Raw genomic sequence first — 19,739 nt, 5'->3', positions numbered from 1 at the left:
TTTTTAGGGATAGGCTAAAATTGCTCTAAGTCGACTTCCCGATCCACCCATTTTCCTCGGCATCACGGTCGTCACCAGGTCGGCCATGTGCCTAGCACCTGCCTTTAGCAGGAGTGAACGCCACTATACCTGGCCATATCTCGGGCCGGGCCGGGCTTCGGGCCGGGTCGGGCTTCGGGCCATGCCAAAAAAAGCCCGATGCAAAAAACCCAGGCCCGATCCCGGCCCGGCCTGACCACCGGGCTTACTAAATCAGGCCCGAGCCCGGCCCGAACCTAGAAAATCCCGACATGACCCGCTCGGCCTGGCCCGACCATGACTAAAAATCAATTTTTCAAAGGCCCGAGCCTGGCCTGATCTGCCCGTCGGGCTTGATTTTCAGGCCCGAGCCCGGCCTGATGGCATGCTCGGGCTCAGCCCGACCCAGGATTTTCGGGCCAGGTCGGGTCGGGCCGTCCGGCCTGGCTGCCCATGGCCAGGTCTAAACGCCACTCTGCCCATGGGGGGGGGGGGGGCAACTAGGCAAATAGCATTTATGATATATAGATTTTCAATTGAAATATATAATTTGTAAAGATTTTTTTTAAAAAAATCTCCTATTACACAAATATTTCATACAAAATAGTTTTGAAATCTATTTCATGCTTTTTGACTTTTTTATATGTCACATAAATATCCACATATGTTAATAACTATGTTCATGTGACTTCTAGGTTTTTGAACTAACAAAAAACTGTTTGGTATGCATATTATTAAATAATCCATCATCTATGGAAAAAATATGTATATCAAATAAAATATACATGAATATAAAATTGATAACTCGACTTGTTTATTTTGTTTCAATAGATAAAATAGTTAGTAAACAAAACAGTTCCAGATCCATGAAATATGTTTGTGTATTTTTGGAATTTTTCATGTAACCAAACGCAAATGTTTCACAAAAAGAATGTAAAGATCTATATGATAACATCCGAAATTATCATCTAAATAATTTATATAGAATGGTTAATACAAAAAATATTGAACATTTTTTATTGCAAACTTAATAAGAAACTACAATAAAAAAAGAGCAAACACAAAATAAACTGAAATATATTAAGACAGATGAAAACCCAAAACAAACATAACTAGGAAATAAAATAGAAAGATATACATAAAGGAAAGAAAAGAAGTTAAAAACGGAAATGAAAAAGGTGCAAACTGGGTGGGTACAAATAGGAGGAAGAGCATTGTACAAAGATCCTTTCAGTATTGCAATGAAGCGGATGCTAGGATCAATAGTACCAAGGCCAAACAGGGTCACATGTCATTCAAAATCATCCCACAAATCACTAATCGAGGGGTATCACTTGCAAATGTTACTCCCAAATTCTTCTGGTTGTGACAAGTCACGCGATACATATATGTCGCTTCTTGACACTAGAAAGATTTGATGGGTGTTTCCACGTATGAGGATGGAAGGGTTTGCATGTAAGTCCTTTTTTACCCGATTTTAAAATGAAATTACTCTTAAGCCGATCACCCAGATCATGAACCGTATTCATCATTGCATTCCCCGGTCGATATCTTTGAAATTTAATCCACGTTGGTATGTTACAAATGAACCTTGTATTCCCAATTTATAATAAACTTGTACTCTCCTAAGTCCGAAATAATATACGTTTACTCTAAAAGATAACATACTTGTACTCAGAAGATAAATTACTTGTTACTCCCACGAGTAGTGTATCCCCACGCACTGTAACTTGTACTCCCTGCCTGGTGCATGTTGAACTACCTGCGTGGTGCAACCTGTAATCCGTGATGAAAACCTAGTACTTATCAGGGGATTTTTGTAAACTGTTTTCACAATTTGAAATTGACCCCTTTTTAGTTTATAAAGTTTATGTGGCTTATTATGCATATTTCAGGTTAAAATGAATAATAATAATAAACTCTTCGGCGTCCTTGGTCCTTGGGCGTATGCCATCGACTCGACCATCTACCTCCTGCTCCTGGCACTGGCAAATTCATTACTCCGGCAAGCAGCAGCGCCTTTGTCAACAGAAACACCATCTTTTAACTTTAAAACTACTGCTCCCTCTATGATCGCAGCTGGTCTCCGTGGTCCGCAGTCACCATCGCTTGCAAGCTGCAGTCAATTACATAGGTAATATCAGTCTAACAGAAGCGGAATCTGCACCAGATTCCAGTGGATATACCCTAAGACGCGTGTGATCTCAACATGTCGCGTCAGTGTGTCACACACCCTCTAATATATTCTCGAGACGCACCAATCATTTGATGCATGGATGAACAGAAAAATAATAATTATTACTAGTTGGTTCCTGCCGTCCAAGCTAGACTTCGTGGTTCGTACGCACGAAGACCGGCGGCAGATTCCTGCCAAGTTCGTCGCTCACATATATAAAGATCAAGTACGTAATTTTCAGTAGATCCACAGGTTAAATAGTATTCCAGTGACATGTTTTTTTCCACAATGTCAATAATACATTCACCATTAGTCTTTCAGTTTCATGAGTTCTTTTAGATTTTGTGTTTCATGAGTTTGCATCACATAGCGCATGGAGATTTCGGTCCTTTCTCAAATATTCATTCCTCTAAACTTAGTGGCCATCTGGACGATGCGGCTACACAACCAACATGGTCTCGGATTTTGCAGTTAACCGTATGCTAGTGTCTTGGTGCACAATCATATTCTAACAACTTGACAACGCATGCAGGGCAACATATGTCCCTTAGGAGACAACAATGAACTGTCTTAGGAAAATAAGCCTAATTATTAGTAACAAAACAATAATAATATTTGAACAAAACCTTAACTGCGTGAAAGCAACGTACAATTTCATATGGGACTCTAGGGGCCACTCTACGCACATATACATATCTGTCTGCAGGATCATCACTGCAACAACAACAAACAGCAGGCAAATAGCAAGGAACCATGGCTCGCAACCAGCAGCTGAGGGTGCTGCAGGCACTGGACGTGGCGAGGACGCAGTTGTACCACTTCATGGCGATCGGGATCGCGGGCATGGGCTTCTTCACCGACGCCTACGACCTCTTCTCCCTCTCCCTCGTCGTCGACCTCATCGGCCAAAGGTACTACACAGGCGGCCCGATACCAACCCACATCTCCGTCTACATCAACGCGGCCGCCCTCTGCGGCACTGTGCCTGGGCAGCTCGTCTTCGGTTGGCTTGGCGACAAGATGGGCCGGAAGCGCATCTATGGCGTCACTCTACTCCTCATGGTCTTCTGCTCCCTCGCCTCCGGCTTCACCTTCGGCAAGAGCAATTACAAAAGCGTCGTGACCACGCTCTGCTTCTTCCGCTTCTGGCTCGGCGTAAGCATTGGCGGCGACTACCCACTCTCGGCCACCATTATGTCTGAGTATGCTAACAAGAGGACCCGCGGTGCCTTCATGTCTGCCGTGTTCGCCATGCAAGTAAGGATGACATGGCTTGATTATCTAGTTCTTTAGACAAAGGAAGACGATTATTTCCTCCCTGACTGCTTTAATTTATATATGTATCAATTGTAATATAAGCACACTTTATTTCCAACTAATTCCAGGGTTTTGGAAATGTTGTGGCGGGGCTCGTTGGCATGATCACATCACAAGCCTTCAAGAAATCATCGCCAGACAATATAGATTTTGTCTGGCGCATTGTTCTCATATTTGGCGCCGTTCCTGCACTGCTCACCTACTACTGGCGCATGAAGATGCCAGAGACAGCACGGTACACGGCCCTCATAGCCAAGGACGCAGATATGGCTGCAGCGGACATGTCCGCTGTCCTTAGCATGCACATCGCCCCAGAAGAAGACAGTCTCGGTAGCCACGACCAGTATGGCCTCTTCTCCTCGGAGTTTCGCCAACGTCATGGGCTCCATCTCCTCGGTACCACCGTCTGCTGGTTCATCCTTGACGTCACCTTCTACTCCCTCAACCTCTGTATGAAGAACATCTTTACTACAGTCGGGCTGCTTGAAGGTCATGATGACGAAGTCTGTAAGGTTAATAGTTGTCAAGGGGCCAGTTATCATAAAGCCGACAATCCGTTCCAGCGAACAATCGACATCACTGCAGTGCACATGGCCATCGCAGCGGGGTGTACATTGCCAGGATACTTCTTCGCGGTCGCCTTCATTGATCGCATAGGCCGCGTGAAAATCCAATTGCTCGGCTTCACCATGATGACGGTCTTTCAACTCTGTCTTGCCATCCCCTATTATAAATGGCAAGAATGCAACCACAACAAATATGGATTCGCGGTCATGTATGGCTTGATCTTCTTCTTCGCGAACTTTGGGCCAAACACTACGACTTTCATCTTTCCAGCGGAACTCTTCCCGGCACGGTTGCGCTCCACATGCCATGGCATATCGGGGGCGGTCGGGAAGATCGGTGCCATCTTCGGCGTGTTAGCCTTCTCCGTCTTGAGGTGCCGTTTCAGGACCTTGTTGTTTGTCCTTGTTGGTTGCAATCTAGTTGGCATTGTGTTCACTCTTCTACTGCCGGAAACTAAGGGAAAATCTCTTGAGGAGATTACTGGGGAGATAGAAGAAGGTCAGCCTCTGGATGATGCAGCTGCAGTAGTCAATGCAGCTGACGGCATACACGTTGTGCCTGTTTAATTAGCCTTCTTGATTTGATTGATTGGTCTAGATTGTGTCTTCTACTCAAAAGGTTGCCTTGGGTATAGTACATGAAAGTGTATAATCATCTTAATTATCTTGATTATTGTGTATTTGTATAGAATATAAATCGGAATTTAGATCAGTAATTGAAAATGGGGATTAACGTTTTTTCATGTCAGGGAACAACCTATGGTTTTTCTAGAAGTAATAGCCATAAATATCGACACCAGATGAATCCGAAGGTGTGGGGCGAGCGGTCGATAATGCCCTATGTTACTGTGGATACCACTTGATGTGTCCCTACAATATCACAAGCGTACATAATAAGTGGGTGTATGAGGGGCGGAGGGGGTGTATAAGGGCATCTCGTGCAGAGGCCGGGGGTAACCCTCCTTTTCGAAAAAGAACAAAGGCATCTCTAACTGATCCCAAAAAATCTTTAGACGAGGATAAATCTGGTTCTTCCTTCTCTAACCGGGAACTAACAGAACCTGAAAAAACGTTCACGGAGGAAAAAAAATTACTCCTAGCCAGTCGCGGCTCTTAAATATACTTGGCCGAGCGGATGGGGAGTAAAAATTCCTCACCCCACTTGCCTCACCTCCCACCGCCCCCGCTGCCCAATCAACGCCGGGACGCCCCTACCCTCGCCCACATCCACTGTGCCGCAGGCTTGCCGGTGATAATAGCCAGATGCAGACACCGGCACCCATCACCAGTGCTCAGCCTGCGGATCAACAACACCACAAGCGTCGCTACGTCAACGCTTCCTCCCGCGCCGGTGCTTCATCCTCCTGCGCCGGCGCATCCGCAACCTACCATCGCCGCCGCCACAGTCAAAATACATAGGCGTGTGGCAGCGCCGGTGGAGAACGTGTGTAGCGGAGATCACTGACCGTGACACCAGTAAAGGGAGTGGACTGACTCCTTCCACTCTGCGGTCCTGGCGGCGCACGAATACAACATCATGTCAGTCTGCCTCCATGGCACCGCCACCTGGTACAACTTGCCCATGGATAGCCGTAGTTGAAGCCGGTCGACCCCCTGGGTGGCCACGACACGGGAGATGCGGGAAGACCGGGAGGCGCACAAGTGCCTCAAGGCAGAGCAAGCCGGCGAGACCTACATGGCGGAGCTCCGTCGTCCCCACCCGGAATGAGTCAAGGCAGAATGTCGGCTGTACGTGGTCGGTATAACGGAGGTCATCAGCTTCCCTTACAATCATGACGGCGACGCGGGACATGTATGTCTCATATGAAGGCTTGTCGAATCAAAGTGGGAGAGGATCGAGAACAAGACTGATAATGAGTAGGTTAGTTAGTTTGTATGCAATCTTGGTCTAAATTTTGTTTAATATTTATGTGAAATAGTTATGAAAAATATTTTGAATCAAGTTTGCAACGAATGAAATTCAAATCTTGCTAATGTTGCACCGAATATGTGTTGAAATTTCTGTAATCTGTTAAATTTAGGAGATCGGTTTTTATAGAAGCAAAATATGCTCCACTGAAGGATACTCGGCCGTATCCTCCTCTAAACTATAGGGAATCGGTTAGAGATGTCATGATGCTTGCCAAAGACCAAAGTCACCAACTATCATACCCAAAGTCTTGGAGTATTTGAAATGCTCCTGTCGAGCTAGTATTTCCGGTTTAACGATCTGCAGCAAATCGGCTTTTCTAGGGGTACACGAAATTCAATTGGATAAAAGAATTACTATCCTGGTCTTTTATTGGTGACCTATTTGCTTACAAGCTACAAAGAAATATAATTTACTATCAAGGAAATATAATGTTTCAAGGAGAACGCCAACCAGGTGGAAAGACAAGGGTTCACGATTCTGCAGATCATCACAGGACCCTCAAGTCTCAACCGCCTCTCACGACCACTATGGTTTCCCGCTGCAGACCGACAGCAACTCATACGCCACGCGACACAATGGTTCACGAAATTGAAAGTGCACTTCTCACCCTAATTGGTACTAGCAACCCTGCCGTCGGGCGTGGCTATGTTCTAGCAGCCTTATCTTTATTCTTTTCTTTTTACTTTCTGTTTCCGTTTTTTGCTTTTCTTTACTTTTGATATACTTCCAAATATTCTAAGTATATATTACAAAATAAATTTACATAAAACATTTGAAAAATATTAATCAAGAATTTGAAAAGTATTAAATGTGTATAAAAATTGTTTCTCATGTATATGAAAACATGTATGCAAAAAATATACAATTTATATGAAAAAAGTTGATCACGTATTTAGAAAACGTGAATCAAGCATTTGAATTTTTTTAATCAAGTATATGAAAAATGGTAATGAATCATTTGAAAATGTAAAATACGTATAGAAAAAATGTGTGTCATATATATGAAAAATACATATGAAACAAATATAATGTGTATGAAAAAGTGTTGATAATGTATTTAAAACTGTTAAATATCTATTAAAAATGCTCCTAGTGTATTAAAAAAAGTACAATGTGTATGAAAAAAATAGATATCGAAACTTATATATGGAAAAAAAGTTAATCATGTATTTACAAAATGTTAAATGTGTCTATAAAAAATGTACCTATAGTATACATAAAAATGCACAACCTGTATGGAAAAAGTAGACATAAAAAATATATATTTTTAAAAATCCTAACCATGTATTTGGTAACTCAAAATATATTTTAAAAATATATTCGTGGTGCACAAAAAATGTACAATTTTTAATAAAATGTAGACATAAAAAAGTAAAAGTTATATAAAATTTTAATCATGTATTTGGAGAATGTTAAAAGTGCACAAAAACATATTTCCTGTTGTATAATAAAAATGTATAAATGTGCATGAAAAGAGTGGGCATCAAAAACACATGTTTGGAAAAAAAAATTGTTAATAATCTATATAGAAAATTTCTGTGCAGTTTCAGGAAATCTATATTACCATAGAAAAAATGTTCAGCATGTATTGGAAAGAATGTTGACCATGTATTTCAATAAGTGTTCATGACATATTTTTTAAGCAAAAATCTGTACTTCATGTATATGAGAAATGTATAACATGTATCTAAAAACTGTTTCATGTGAACGCTGAAAATGTAAAGTCTGTACAGCTTGTTTTTACATGTATTGATCAAAAACAAAAAATGCTGAAAACCAGAAAAGATACATAAAGAATACAAAGAAAACGGGAAAAATGAAGAAACAAGAATTATGACAAAGTAAAAAAGAAAAACCTGGGAAAAAACAAAAGAAAACTGAACAGAAAAGAAAAGGAAAACAAGAAAACGAAGAAAACCTGGTGAAAAAAGAAAAGGAAGCAGAGAAATCAAGGGGGGGGGGGGTCAAGAAATGACGAAAAAAACTGAATGAAAAAATAAAAAGAAAAAACCCATGAAAACCAAGAAAGAAACAAAGAAAACTGGTTGGAAAACAAAGAAAACAAAAAAAGAAAACCCGTTGAAGAAACAAAAGAAAACTGAACAGAAAAGAAAAGGAAAACAAGAAAAAAAAAAGAAAAAACTGGTGAAAAGAAGAAAAGGAAACAGAGAAATGAAAGGGGGGGGGTCAAGAAATGACGAAAAAAAATGAATGAAAAAAGAAAGAAAAGAAAACCCATGAAAACCAAGAAAGAAACAAATAAAACCGGTTAAAAAACAAAGAAAACCGGTTGAAGAAACAAAAGAAAACCGGTGTAAAAACAAAACAGAACAAAGAACAAAGAAACAAGAGGAAATCCAGCCATTGATTTTCTCGATCGAAACAAGATCAGACGAAAAAAAACAGACGAAACTGGGCCAGCCCAATGGCTATACGTGGGGGAAAGCCCAATGGCTATACGTGGGGGGAAAGTTTTCATTCAAGGGCGGCATATATCGTTTGTTGCGTCCGTTGTTTCATTTTGTTTTTCGTGCTTCTATCGTTATCTCTTTTTGGTTTTCTATTTGCCTTTTTATATTTGCAAATATCGTAAATAAATACATTCTAAAATTAATTGACTTATATTTCAAAAGCGTTCGTAGTGCATTCGAAAAATTAACATGTAGTAGAAAACTGGTAGCGAGAATTACTCTTTTCATTTAAAAATGTTGAAGCGTTTCCAAAATATGTTTAAAAGGTACGTGTACCATGTAAAATAATGCTCATGTAAATTTTGAAAATAATTTTTTTAATTAAAAAATGGTGCCATTTAAAAAATTACGTATTTCGTAAATATGTTTGTGACATTTAAAGAATAAAATTATACATTGTAAATTAATATCTGTGTAATTTTGAAAAAAGGTTTAGTACCAATCAAAAAATGTTTGATACATTTAAGAAATGTTCTTCTTTAACAAAGGTTTTGCATGTTTTAAAACAATGTGCATGACATTTATGAAATAATTTCCATGTGTGTTAAAAAATGCTCACCATGGATTCAGAAAATTTCCAATGTAAATTTCAGAAAAATATTCAGTGTGTACATGAGAAATGTTCAACATGTATTTGCAAAAAGTGTGCATTTATTTGAAAATTTAGAAAAAGGGAAAAGGAAAACAATAGAAAAAAATGACCCAATAAAACAGAAAGAAAAAACTAAAAAAGAGATGAAACTTATACAAGAAACACACGCAAAAAAGAAAAAATAGGGCTAGGGATTCTAAAACAGTCCAAACTGGTCCATAGAAGTTTCCCAAAACTGCTTCCAGAAACACCACAAGAACAATCGTGGATCTGCTCATAGCACTCGCGCCGGCTGTCATCCTTGGAGACGTATCAATCATCACTCTGTCTACGGCGACGACGACAGGGGCGGCGCATCTGGAGGAGTTGGGGATAGAGCAGGGTGGGTGTGGGAAGGGGAGAGAAGGGCAAGTTGGTGGACGTATGAGGACACGAAGCAAAATCATGTTCGTTCGTTCGACATTAGTAAATTCCTGGATCCGCCAGCGTGGCTAGCTTCTAAATCGAACGGTCGGTTCCATACTGCAGTCCATAGTCAAACTCTATGAATTTGACTTAAGACAAATGTAATCTTACATTCTTTCAACATGCACACTATCCACATCAGCATGGCGCCACGTCATTATTCTCCACATTTTCTTTTTGAGAAAAATCATTCTCCACATGGACCACACCGACAACTCGCTCGTCTCTTTATTTACTCTCCACCCGGGCGTTTTCTCTCTAGACGATTAGTACCATGGATCGTCCCCGGAAAAGAATTCTATAAGACTAGGTCTCATGTGAGACCCATACTGATAAATGACACGTGGCATTCACAAATCACAAAGTATCCCCACCCCTCATTTAAAATAGGGGGGGGGGAGATTAGATGCTTTGTGATTTGTGAATGCCATGTGTCATCCATCAGGACGGGTCTCACCTGCTCACGCCCCCATCTATTTATTACCACCACTTCATTCTTCTTCTCCACCAAATCTTTATCATCTTCATCTCCTCCATTATTTTTTTCCTGTGAAAGAGAAACAGATTTCTGATTGTTTCCTCATCTTCTTCCATCGAAAAAACAAGTTGCTTTTCAAGATGTCAGATTTTTCCTTGAAGCCTCTATTGTCATCTGTCGTTGGTACCGCTTCATGAATTTACCAGCAACGTGTTGAACAAAGAGAATTTGGAGGAGGCGTCAACACCAACCTCCAGAGCATTAGCGAAGCACTGCGGGTGGTGGTGCCCTGGGACCCCAATACCGGCAACTCCGGCCTTATCGCCATCCGCGCCTTGTCGCCCACACGTCGTGCCCGCAGCGGCCTCAGTGGTCAGCGCCGTCGACACCACCACCAGGTCCAGATTTCCCAACCACACCGATCTTGGCGTTCTTCTTTTTGTTGGATTGTGTTTCAACATAAGAATTTTGTTACAGCTTCGGCGCTTCGCTTTTGAGTTTTTCAGCGCCGGCGGACGTCCGAGCTGCTTACTGAATGCCAGATGGTGGAAAAGATTGTGCTGATGTACGCCCGCGACAGCCCCAAACGCTGGAGCAGTTCAACTCCTTGCGGGTGCCCAGGCTCAGGTACTCCCATTAATCCTATCTGATGCTTCCTATGAGTACCAGCCTCGCATGCATGCTCAGGTTGGTGCTGCTGGATTGAATCGGTTAACATTGGTGCTTTTTCTTGCCAAAGTTGGTTTCTTTGAGCTACATGTCCACGCCTCAATCACTCAGAACAAGTTGATTGCTCGATGATAACTTTATTATAGCTAAACCATTTTTATTAGATTAACTAAATTGGATTCCATTAATCTTATTTGTATATTTTCCCTTGACTGCATAATTAGCAGTTCCGTTTTAGAATTAAACAACTGGTCATGTGGTCTGGCAGTGTTTATCTCTTTTGATGATTCTTTTGCACTACTGTTTCTGTTAGATACTAATTGAGTTTCAGCTTTGATTTAGTGGGACTGTCTATTTGACATTTGACTGTTTTTCAATCCGAAAACAGTCAAATTTCCTGACCAATCAACACAGTACACATTTATTAGCAGTAAAATCACTAAACGGGTCGGATAAACATCCGACCCGGTTCGTCCTGGACAAACAAACCCCCTCCTGATTCAGGGGCCACACAGCAAAAACAGTCGAACAGCAACTCCCTCATCCATCATCTCTCTTCACCTCTTGCAAGAACAAAAAACTGAAGGAGTTTCCTGCATGTACAAAACAGATAGATCAACATCAGAAAACATCCCAGAAAAATCCATAGTGTAAAAAACCAGAAAATTGCAGTGTAAACCCCCATGTAACTAGTCTTTCCTAACAGTTTACACTGTAAATTCCCCATAAATTCCAGTGTAAGCATGTAGACAAACGATGCAATTACATTGTAAGTACACAAATAATTACAGTGTAAATCATAGACATCAGAAAAGATGAACATCAGAAATTACAGTGTCAATTTCCAGTGTAAATCCCCATGTAAACTAGTCAATTTCCAGTGTAAATCCTAGAATTTTACAGTGTAAATCCCCATGTAAACCCAGTCAATTTCCAGTGTAAAACCCAGAAAATTACAGTGTAAAATTTCCAGTGTAATCCCCATGTAAACTAGTCAAAAATTCCAGTGTAAAATCCCAGAAAATTATAGTGTAAATCCCCATGTGAACTAGTCAAAAATTCCAGTGTAAAATCCCAGAAAATTACAGTGTAAATCCCCATGTAAACTAGTCAAACTTCCAACGTAAATCCCAGAAAATTAGCGTGTAAATCCCCATGTAAACTAGTCTTGCACCTAGAAAATTCCAGTGTAAAATTCCCATAAATTCCAAAGTAAAGAAATGATGGAATTACATTGAAAAGTACACTGTAAAATCCCCATAAATTCCAGTGTAAGCATGTAGACAAAAGATGTAGTTAGAGTGTACATCATAGACATCATAAAAAATCCCCATGTAAATCCAGTGTAAATCTAGTGTAAAATCCTAGAAAATTACAGTGTAAATCCCCGTGTAACTAGTCTTGTACCTAGAAATTTCAAGTGTAGATTTCCCGTAAATTCCAGAGTAAAGAAAATGGTGTAATTACATTGAAAGAACACTTTACAGAGTAAAAAAATGCAGCGAAGACAAATGATGTACTTACAGTGTAAATCACATAGTAAATTAAACTGTAAATGCAGACTTACATTGTAAAAAAAATGAAAATCACATTGTACCTACCTGGAAATTTTCCACTGTAAAACCCCTAGAAATTCCACTGTGAAATTAAACATGTAAAAATCCAGTGCAAAACTAAAGGGTTTTTACACTGTAGTTACCTAGTAAATTGCAGTGCAAAACCCCTAAAAAAATACAGGGACTATCTCCTGCCCCTCTCCCAATAGAAAGAAGTATTTCAAAAAAAAACTTTCATCTATTACTAAACGTTTTGCTGCTCATGATTATGTTAACACTGACATTCTACTTTCCAAATGTCATAGGAGAGGAGCATGATGAGCGTAGTAACTGAAAAGGATCTACTAAGATTATCACAGGAAGAACTCATACTAAATGTGCGATGCAATTGCTAGAACTTTGGGAATATATTTAAAATACATAAAAGGGTAAAAAGCTAACAATATTATGATGCAGGAAACATTTTATTTCACTGTGCTCCTTCACTCCAACTACACAAGGTAAAAATCCCAAAAATCAAAAAAATATCAGGTGTCTAAAAAAAGAACTTATGATGAACCTTGCAGGTACATTCAGGATTCAGGAGAGGTATCTACGAACATTACCGAAACTATCTACGAAAACTCCAGGAGCAAATCAGATGACAGTTTCATCACAACAAGAGATGACAATGTAAGCAAAACAGCAGCTGAATAACTATTACAAGAAAATGCCGAAGGAAAACACACTAACAATCAATAAACTTACTTAGTAGACACTGGAGGCAGAATTGCATCAGGAAATACCAGCAAGCGAAGATGGGGGAGGAGAATCCAATCCCTGGGACACAAACCTGTTCTATAACATGAATCTGCAATAGGTTCACACCACAAAAATTCAGAAAATACAAAACAATGAACATAAATGAAGGGCAGAACATTTTCAGAAGAAAGTAACTGAAAACAAATCCCTAAAAGTTGCAGGACCCTCAAGATGTTGACCCCAGTAAAGCGGCAGCTAAAACAAACTCAAGCGCGGGTCATAGCAATGAAGGAGAAAGAAAAGAACAAGAAGACTCACTTGGACAAGATGGAGACGATGAATTCCTTGATGAACAAATTACACTGTAAATTTGGGACAAACTACACAGTAAACATTGGGTACATTGCACTGTAAATGCAGGACAAAATACACTGTAAACTTGGTACAAATTACGCTAGGATTACACTGTAAAAATTGGCTAGAATACACTGAAAAGTGCTATACATGAAGGGGGGGCATGTACATAAATCCCCCAACTTCCTTCAGAAAATTACACTGAATGTGTTGGCACAAATTACACTGAAATTAAACTAAAAAAAATACATGCTTGCTTGAACTCAAAACATCATACAAAACATCTGAGGTCAATTACACATCAGCATGAGAAAAACCTAACTCTGTATAGGCACAAAAGCAAGCTACACAGCTGCATACAGCAGCAATCATCGGGACATAATAGACCAGAACACAAAAATCCCTGGAATCACGCACCTACAGGGGGGTCACATCTACACAATCCCCCAAACTGCAACAACCCGAGGACAGGAGACATGAAAACAACCACGGCATCTACAACTATATTAGCGGCGCGGGGAGGCGCACAAATCACACACCTCCACCTTTAGCAGGGGGTCAACCATAAAATCATGCATCTATTATGCATCTCCAACTACAAAACAGGTGCTCGGGAAGACATACAAATCACGCATCTCCAGCTTCGGCAAGGAGTCAACAAAAATCATGCATCTACAACTACAAGCACGGCACAGACAAATCAGGCATCTCGACCTCCAGCAGGGAGTCAACAACATCATGCGTCTACAACTAGAACAGTGCGCGAGACGATAGGGGCACGACGACAGGGACGACATGAACTCACCTAGATCTGGAACCAGACGCAAGCAAAAAGCACACGGGCAGAGAGCGGAAGAGAGCGGGAGAGAGGAGCAACCAACCGCGACACTGGAGATCAAATAGAAAGGGAAAAGAAATCAAAATCGAGCGGCGAGAATCGCCATGGACGGGGAGAATAGCCTGCTATGCTGCTATGCTGCGCCGCTCGAGCTCGCCCTCGAGCTTATCGAAATAGAGCGTCCAGAGTGGGGAAACGGGAAAAGATAGTCTCCCAAATTCAAGCGAGACAAAAACCGAACAGAGACGGGCCAGCGATAACGGGCAGACAGAAAACCGCGCCCGGTAAAAAAAAAACGGACCTGGAAACAAACCCGGACAGAAAACAAAACCAGCGCGAATCTCCGCGCAAAAACGGACGGACAACAATTCGAATGATGATGGATTGCAAAACACTCAGCTGTAAAATAACAAATCCGTTGATTTATTAACATGCGTGGCCATTCTAATAGACATCATTCATTTCAGGTTTGGAACTTTCTTGGTGGATGGTGTCTCCTTACTTCATCTCTTTTACTTTCAACTTTGTCGCAGCCATGGAGGATTCTTAATTTGATTCTTCTGGTATGTATGTGGTTGCAGCATCCCGTTTGAAATATAATATATCATGTTCTCTGCACCGTCGCTGATTTTCAATAGTAACAATTTTGTACTCCTCCAGCACCATATTTCATTATGATAATATTATTTGTTCTTGAGGTTTATTTATAGACATGGAATGTTCTCAAAGTTTAATCTTAATATAGGTTCACACGGACTCGGTCGGACAAAGCAATTTCATTTGAGTAGATATGATACTAAATCACCTGTCAGTTAATCCTTTCATGTAGGAGAAGAACCATTGTACTAATCAGAAGATGCGTTCTGGCATCCACTAAGGGTGACCCCTTTTTCAGTTTTGTCACATTATGTTAGTTACTCACCTTAGAGAACCCCCCTTTTATCTTCATATAAGGTTGCCTGCTACTGCTAGCGTATTCAATTTAAAACAGCTATTTGCATCATTCATCGGTTCAATCTTCCGTTGATCAATTCACACCCAAAAAAACGCTTACTTGACTGGCTAATATCAAATCAAAATTTTATAAAACCGACAATCTAGCACTCTTATTTCATATGAAAATTGGAAATCTCTCACAGTCTATCGAAGGAAGAAAGGTGTACATCTGTTTTAGCTTTTATCTTTATAAATGTATAAATATCATGTACTTATCTACTTGCAATACACCCTATTCATTGTTTACGAAAACCTACTCTACTGCCTATGCATACTTACTCTTTTGTCACATTGTTGTTCTCGAATTCTCAATACCAGTTTGGCATTTCGTTCTTTCATTTATAAAAAAATCCTTAACGTTAACTAAGTGCCCGCAGCAACGTGCGGAGTATCATCTAGTATGCAAAGTAAATAAAATAAAACGAAGGTACACCTATTATTTTACACGCCGGCACCACCAGTGTAATTGACTCCGAAGAGTACACCTATTAGCAGTGGTAACGTATACATATTCCATTATTGTAACTTCTATCAAGCCATCTATGAAGCCGCGGGTGCCGGCGTGCTCCTCTCTTCCCGGGCTGCTGCAGATGGCGTGTCTTCGGGCATGTCATCCTCCTCGTTCTCGCCGGAGAGCTCCTCCAGCGACTTCCCGTTGGGCTCCGGCACGAGGAACGTGAACAGACACCCGACCACGTTGCACCCGGCGAGCACGAACAACGAGTTACGGACGCCGATGCCAGGCGGGTACCCGGCGTCCGTCTTCGTGGAATCAGTGCTCTGGGCAGCATACAGGAATCCGAACGACCCCACAATGGCGCCCGCCTTCCCGGCAGCCGCCGAGATGCCGTGGCACGTCGACCGCAGCCGTGCCGGGAAGATCTCTGCCGGCACGATGAAGGTGGTGGAGTTGGGCCCGAAGTTGGCGAAGAAGAAGGTGAGCGAGAACATGACGACGAAGCCCACATGGTTCCCGGGGGTCGTCCAGTGGTGGTACGGCACGGCGAGCCCCAGCATGAACGCCGTCATGAAGAAGAAGCCGCCGAGCTGGATGGCGAAGCGGCCGACGACGTCGATGAGGAACACCGTGAACCAGTACCCTGGGATGGTGCCGCACAGCGCGACCAGCGTCTGCGCGCGCGAGATCTTGAACATCTCCTGCAGCGCGTTCATGGTGTCCGCCCTGGGCAGCCACTCCACCGCCGTGTAGATGTCCTTCTGGAACAGGTTCTGCGAGTAGAAGGCGATGTCGAGGACGAACCAGCACACCGTCGTGCCCAGCAGGTGCCGGCCGTGGCGCCGAGCGAACTCCCTGGAGAAGAGCCCGAACTGCTCGCGGTCACCGTGTCCGACGGGCACTGGCTGCTCCGCCTCGTCGGAGACGAGTTCCACGTTGAGCACCCGCGCCATGTCGGACGTGGCCAGCTTTGCGTTCTTGGCCACGAGCGCGGTGTAGCGCGCCGTCTCGGGCATCTTCATGCGCCAGTAGTAGGTGAGGAGCGCCGGGACGGCGCCGAACATGAGGACGATGCGCCACACGTAGTCGGCCTGCGGCACGGTGGAGCCGGCCCGGTCGTCCCTGTACGCGGGCGCGTCGAACCGCTCCTTGAATGCAGCCGAGACGATGATCGCAACGACGCCGCCGGTGAGGTTGCCGAACCCCTGCATGGCGAATACGGCGGCGATGAAGGCACCACGGGTGCGCTTGTTGGCGTACTCAGACATGATGGTGGCGGAGAGCGGGTAGTCGCCGCCGATGCCGAAGCCGAGCCAGAAGCGGAAGAAGCAGAGGGTGGCCATGACGCCGTGGGCGCTGGACCCGAAGGAGAGGCCGGAGGCGATGCAGCAGAGCACCATGATCATGAGCGTCATGCCGTAGACCTTCTTCCGGCCCATCTTGTCGCCGAGCCAGCCGAAGAAGAGCTGCCCGGCGAGAGTGCCACAGAAGGCGACGCCGTTGACGGCGGCGGAGACGTTGGGCGGGAGCGAGCCCGGCGCGGCTGAGCTCGGGTCGAAGTAGTAGATGCGGCCCAGGAGCTTGGTGACGAGGGAGATGGAGAAGAGGTCGTAGGCGTCGGTGAAGTGGTACCACTGCGTCTTGGCGGCGTCCAATGCGCCGAGCACCTTGAGCTCTCGAGCCATGGCGTGTGGCTCGTGCTTGTCAAAGGCCCGAGGCACGTATGTACGTGTAGGCTCGTGACTACCTGAGATGTCAATGTCAGATCACTCGATTTTCGAAGGTTATCACATAAGCATCTGGAGTTCTGGACAATGACACACTCGTTAACGTTGATCGAACTTCTCGAACGACCTCTACGTGGACCAAACATCTACGATAAAGTGATTCGAACAAAACAGTTTAGAAGAACTTGCCATGCATGTTTACATCAAAACTGTTAAGCTAAACGATAAGCCGAACATGCCTCCAGCTTTCATGGCGCTCGTGCTTAGGAGGGCGCATGCACGAAAATTTCTCGGCTGTTATCGACATGGTCTGCCTCAGTGACAGCAAACGCCGGCGGCTTGTTATTATGATGAAAGGGGTCATGCCGTAGTCGCAATTCTTATTGTGTTTTTTGGTGCTTTGTAGTTTTGATGAACTTCATAATATATCTGGGTCGTTTTTGGCAAGAAAATTCGAACTAAAATTCAGACCAATATTTGAGTTGGGTTGATGGAAAACCAGTAGTATGTGAGGATCATGCATGCATATATGGAGCAGAAAATGGAAACATAATAACGAAAAAAGACAGCAAAAGCCAATAAATAGCTACATACCTGATGCTACCCGGTTTCCCTGACCTTTGTTTCCTAGGCAGTAGCAAACACTGAAGAACTGAATACATCAATCGGCGAGAGAAGCGCTTGGGTGGCATATATATACAGGCCAGGAGGGTGCATCTTCCTCGTTTTGAAACGTGTGTATTCTTCGATGGATATTCCACGTGTCTCAGTTTAATTTGCTGCTGAGACTTGAGAAACTATACCTCAACTTGAGTGAAGTCCTAGCTAACCGTAAAGAAAATAAAATTCTCTGTCAAGGGACCAGCGATGCACCAAATAGCAGCTTTGCCTCTGCTTGCTAACGCTGTCTCGGTTCCTTGTCTCACCTGCTAATTGACTAGGATTGGCACGCGGATCACCATTTCCGCCAACAAACCTCCGTGCACGTGGACCACGAATATTCACACCCTCACCGTTTCATTTGCTGCACACAACACGTACTACCCATGCGCATCACACAATGACATCGAGTTTTGCTACACCTACGTATACTAATTTTACTAAATTATATTTGCATGGTAGTCCCGGATACGCTCATATGTGGCAGCGATGGTGGTGTGTGGTGGTGAATTCGGGGATCTTGCGGGTGCCGCGGGGCGGCACAGCGGCGGCGCTTCCTTGTGAAAGGGTGTTTCGGTGCTCAACGATCTCTAGCGCAAGGTTTGCAACTTTCTCCTGTGAGGCTCGTCATTGAAGTCAGAGTTGCCCCTCGTCCTCGATGTGTCTGGGCCAGTTATTTGGCTGTTCTTAGTTTGGCTTCGCGCGGCTATTGTCGTGAGGGGGTGGTTGCTAGTGGCAATGTCGCTTGCTCAGGGAGGAGTGACTTACGAGATGATTGTCTGCTACCTCGGCCATCATCTCATCAACGGCATGCATGGTATATCTCTCGTGTGCTAGGTCGACGAGCTGTGCCCGAGCTTTCCGTGTTCCTTCACGGTTTTCGTGGTTGTATTGGTTTTAGCCCAGTTTTTTGTAATTAATCTGCCAATTGTCAGGTTGTCTTAATTAATGTGCCTTGTGCTAAAAAACAAATACAGCCACAAATACTGTCGGTATGTTGTTCACAAGGCAGATCATCCACCTTCAAACTTTATGTGGTTGTGGTCTGGAAACTTCACTAAAATGGTCAATGTGTGTGAGTCATGCATGGACGCATAGTAGAAGCAAAGACTTGACTAGATACTAAACTATCAGCTGAGAAAAAGGCATTTTCTGGGCTCCGGGAGGCATATTCCCTGCCAGATTGACATGGAATCGAAGAGTCAAAGTCGTCAGTCTCGAAAGTCATCCTCTGGCCTGTTTGTTCTTACTTCTGGGACAGTGACTAGCCGGAGTATATTTGTTCACGTTTTGTTGCTCAGTGTCTTCTTGCTTACGCTGGTGTTAAGGTTCCTAGTACGTTTGCGTTTCTTCAAAAAATACCGCCTCCAGTACATGAGCTGGACGCATGCAATTGCATGTTTTTTTGCAAGTGTGCAACCTAAAAGCAACTTAACAAAGTTGCCATATTGGCTCGATCGGCATAATAACCGTTAATATGGTGATTTTGGTCAAAAGAGCGAATATATCCATTGACGGATGACCCCTTAGGACAAGGTAGGGCTGTGTTCATATCATTTTGGAGTCTTGAAATAAGTTTCCATATCATTTTGTTAAATTATCTTCCATGGTTGGGCCGAGTTCTAAACGTGTTATTTTCATAATTTTTTTATACAATTTCATTTCTGTGGCACATCTATTTTGCATATTTTTCATTATTTTTTTCATGCATTCACTTTGGCATGT

The 19,739-nt window shown here is 43.0% G+C and overlaps 2 protein-coding genes and 1 long non-coding RNA gene across 3 annotated transcripts; 1 reads left to right on the top strand and 2 right to left on the bottom strand.

Moving 5' to 3' along the window:
• The first annotated feature begins 2,947 nt into the window (after positions 1 to 2,947).
• On the top strand, positions 2,948 to 4,644 carry LOC125527725 (putative inorganic phosphate transporter 1-13). The gene is made up of 2 exons (XM_048692241.1): positions 2,948 to 3,451; positions 3,580 to 4,644. Exons 1-2 carry the CDS (start codon positions 2,948 to 2,950, stop codon positions 4,642 to 4,644), a joined length of 1,569 nt encoding a protein of 522 aa, XP_048548198.1.
• Positions 4,645 to 11,070: 6,426 nt separating this feature from the next.
• Positions 11,071 to 14,368, bottom strand: LOC147983123 (uncharacterized). The gene is made up of 4 exons (XR_015615572.1): positions 14,142 to 14,368; positions 13,301 to 13,344; positions 12,989 to 13,091; positions 11,071 to 11,278 (listed from the first exon to the last, which is right to left on the bottom strand). It is a non-coding gene; the product is annotated as an uncharacterized LOC147983123 (long non-coding RNA).
• A 275-nt stretch (positions 14,369 to 14,643) lies between these two features.
• Positions 14,644 to 18,012, bottom strand: LOC125553005 (putative inorganic phosphate transporter 1-4). The gene is made up of 2 exons (XM_087542852.1): positions 17,949 to 18,012; positions 14,644 to 17,374 (listed from the first exon to the last, which is right to left on the bottom strand). Exon 2 carries the CDS (start codon positions 17,310 to 17,312, stop codon positions 15,711 to 15,713), a length of 1,602 nt encoding a protein of 533 aa, XP_087398978.1. The 5' UTR covers positions 17,313 to 17,374; positions 17,949 to 18,012; the 3' UTR covers positions 14,644 to 15,710.
• Between the last annotated feature and the right edge of the window lie 1,727 nt (positions 18,013 to 19,739).

Source organism: Triticum urartu, chromosome 2A (genome assembly GCF_056163025.1).
Source record: "Triticum urartu cultivar PI428250 chromosome 2A, HENAU_Tu73, whole genome shotgun sequence".
Lineage (NCBI taxonomy): Eukaryota > Viridiplantae > Streptophyta > Magnoliopsida > Poales > Poaceae > Triticum > Triticum urartu.
This window is presented reverse-complemented; position numbering and strand designations above follow the sequence as displayed.

Coding starts and splice junctions, on each gene's coding strand:
- LOC125527725 (XM_048692241.1), top strand. CDS start 2,948: ATGGCTCGCAACCAGCAGCTGAGGGTGCTGCAGGCACTGGACGTGGCG. Junction 3,452..3,579: donor CTGCCGTGTTCGCCATGCAA/GTAAGGATGACA, acceptor AACTAATTCCAG/GGTTTTGGAAATGTTGTGGC.
- LOC125553005 (XM_087542852.1), bottom strand. CDS start 17,312: ATGGCTCGAGAGCTCAAGGTGCTCGGCGCATTGGACGCCGCCAAGACG.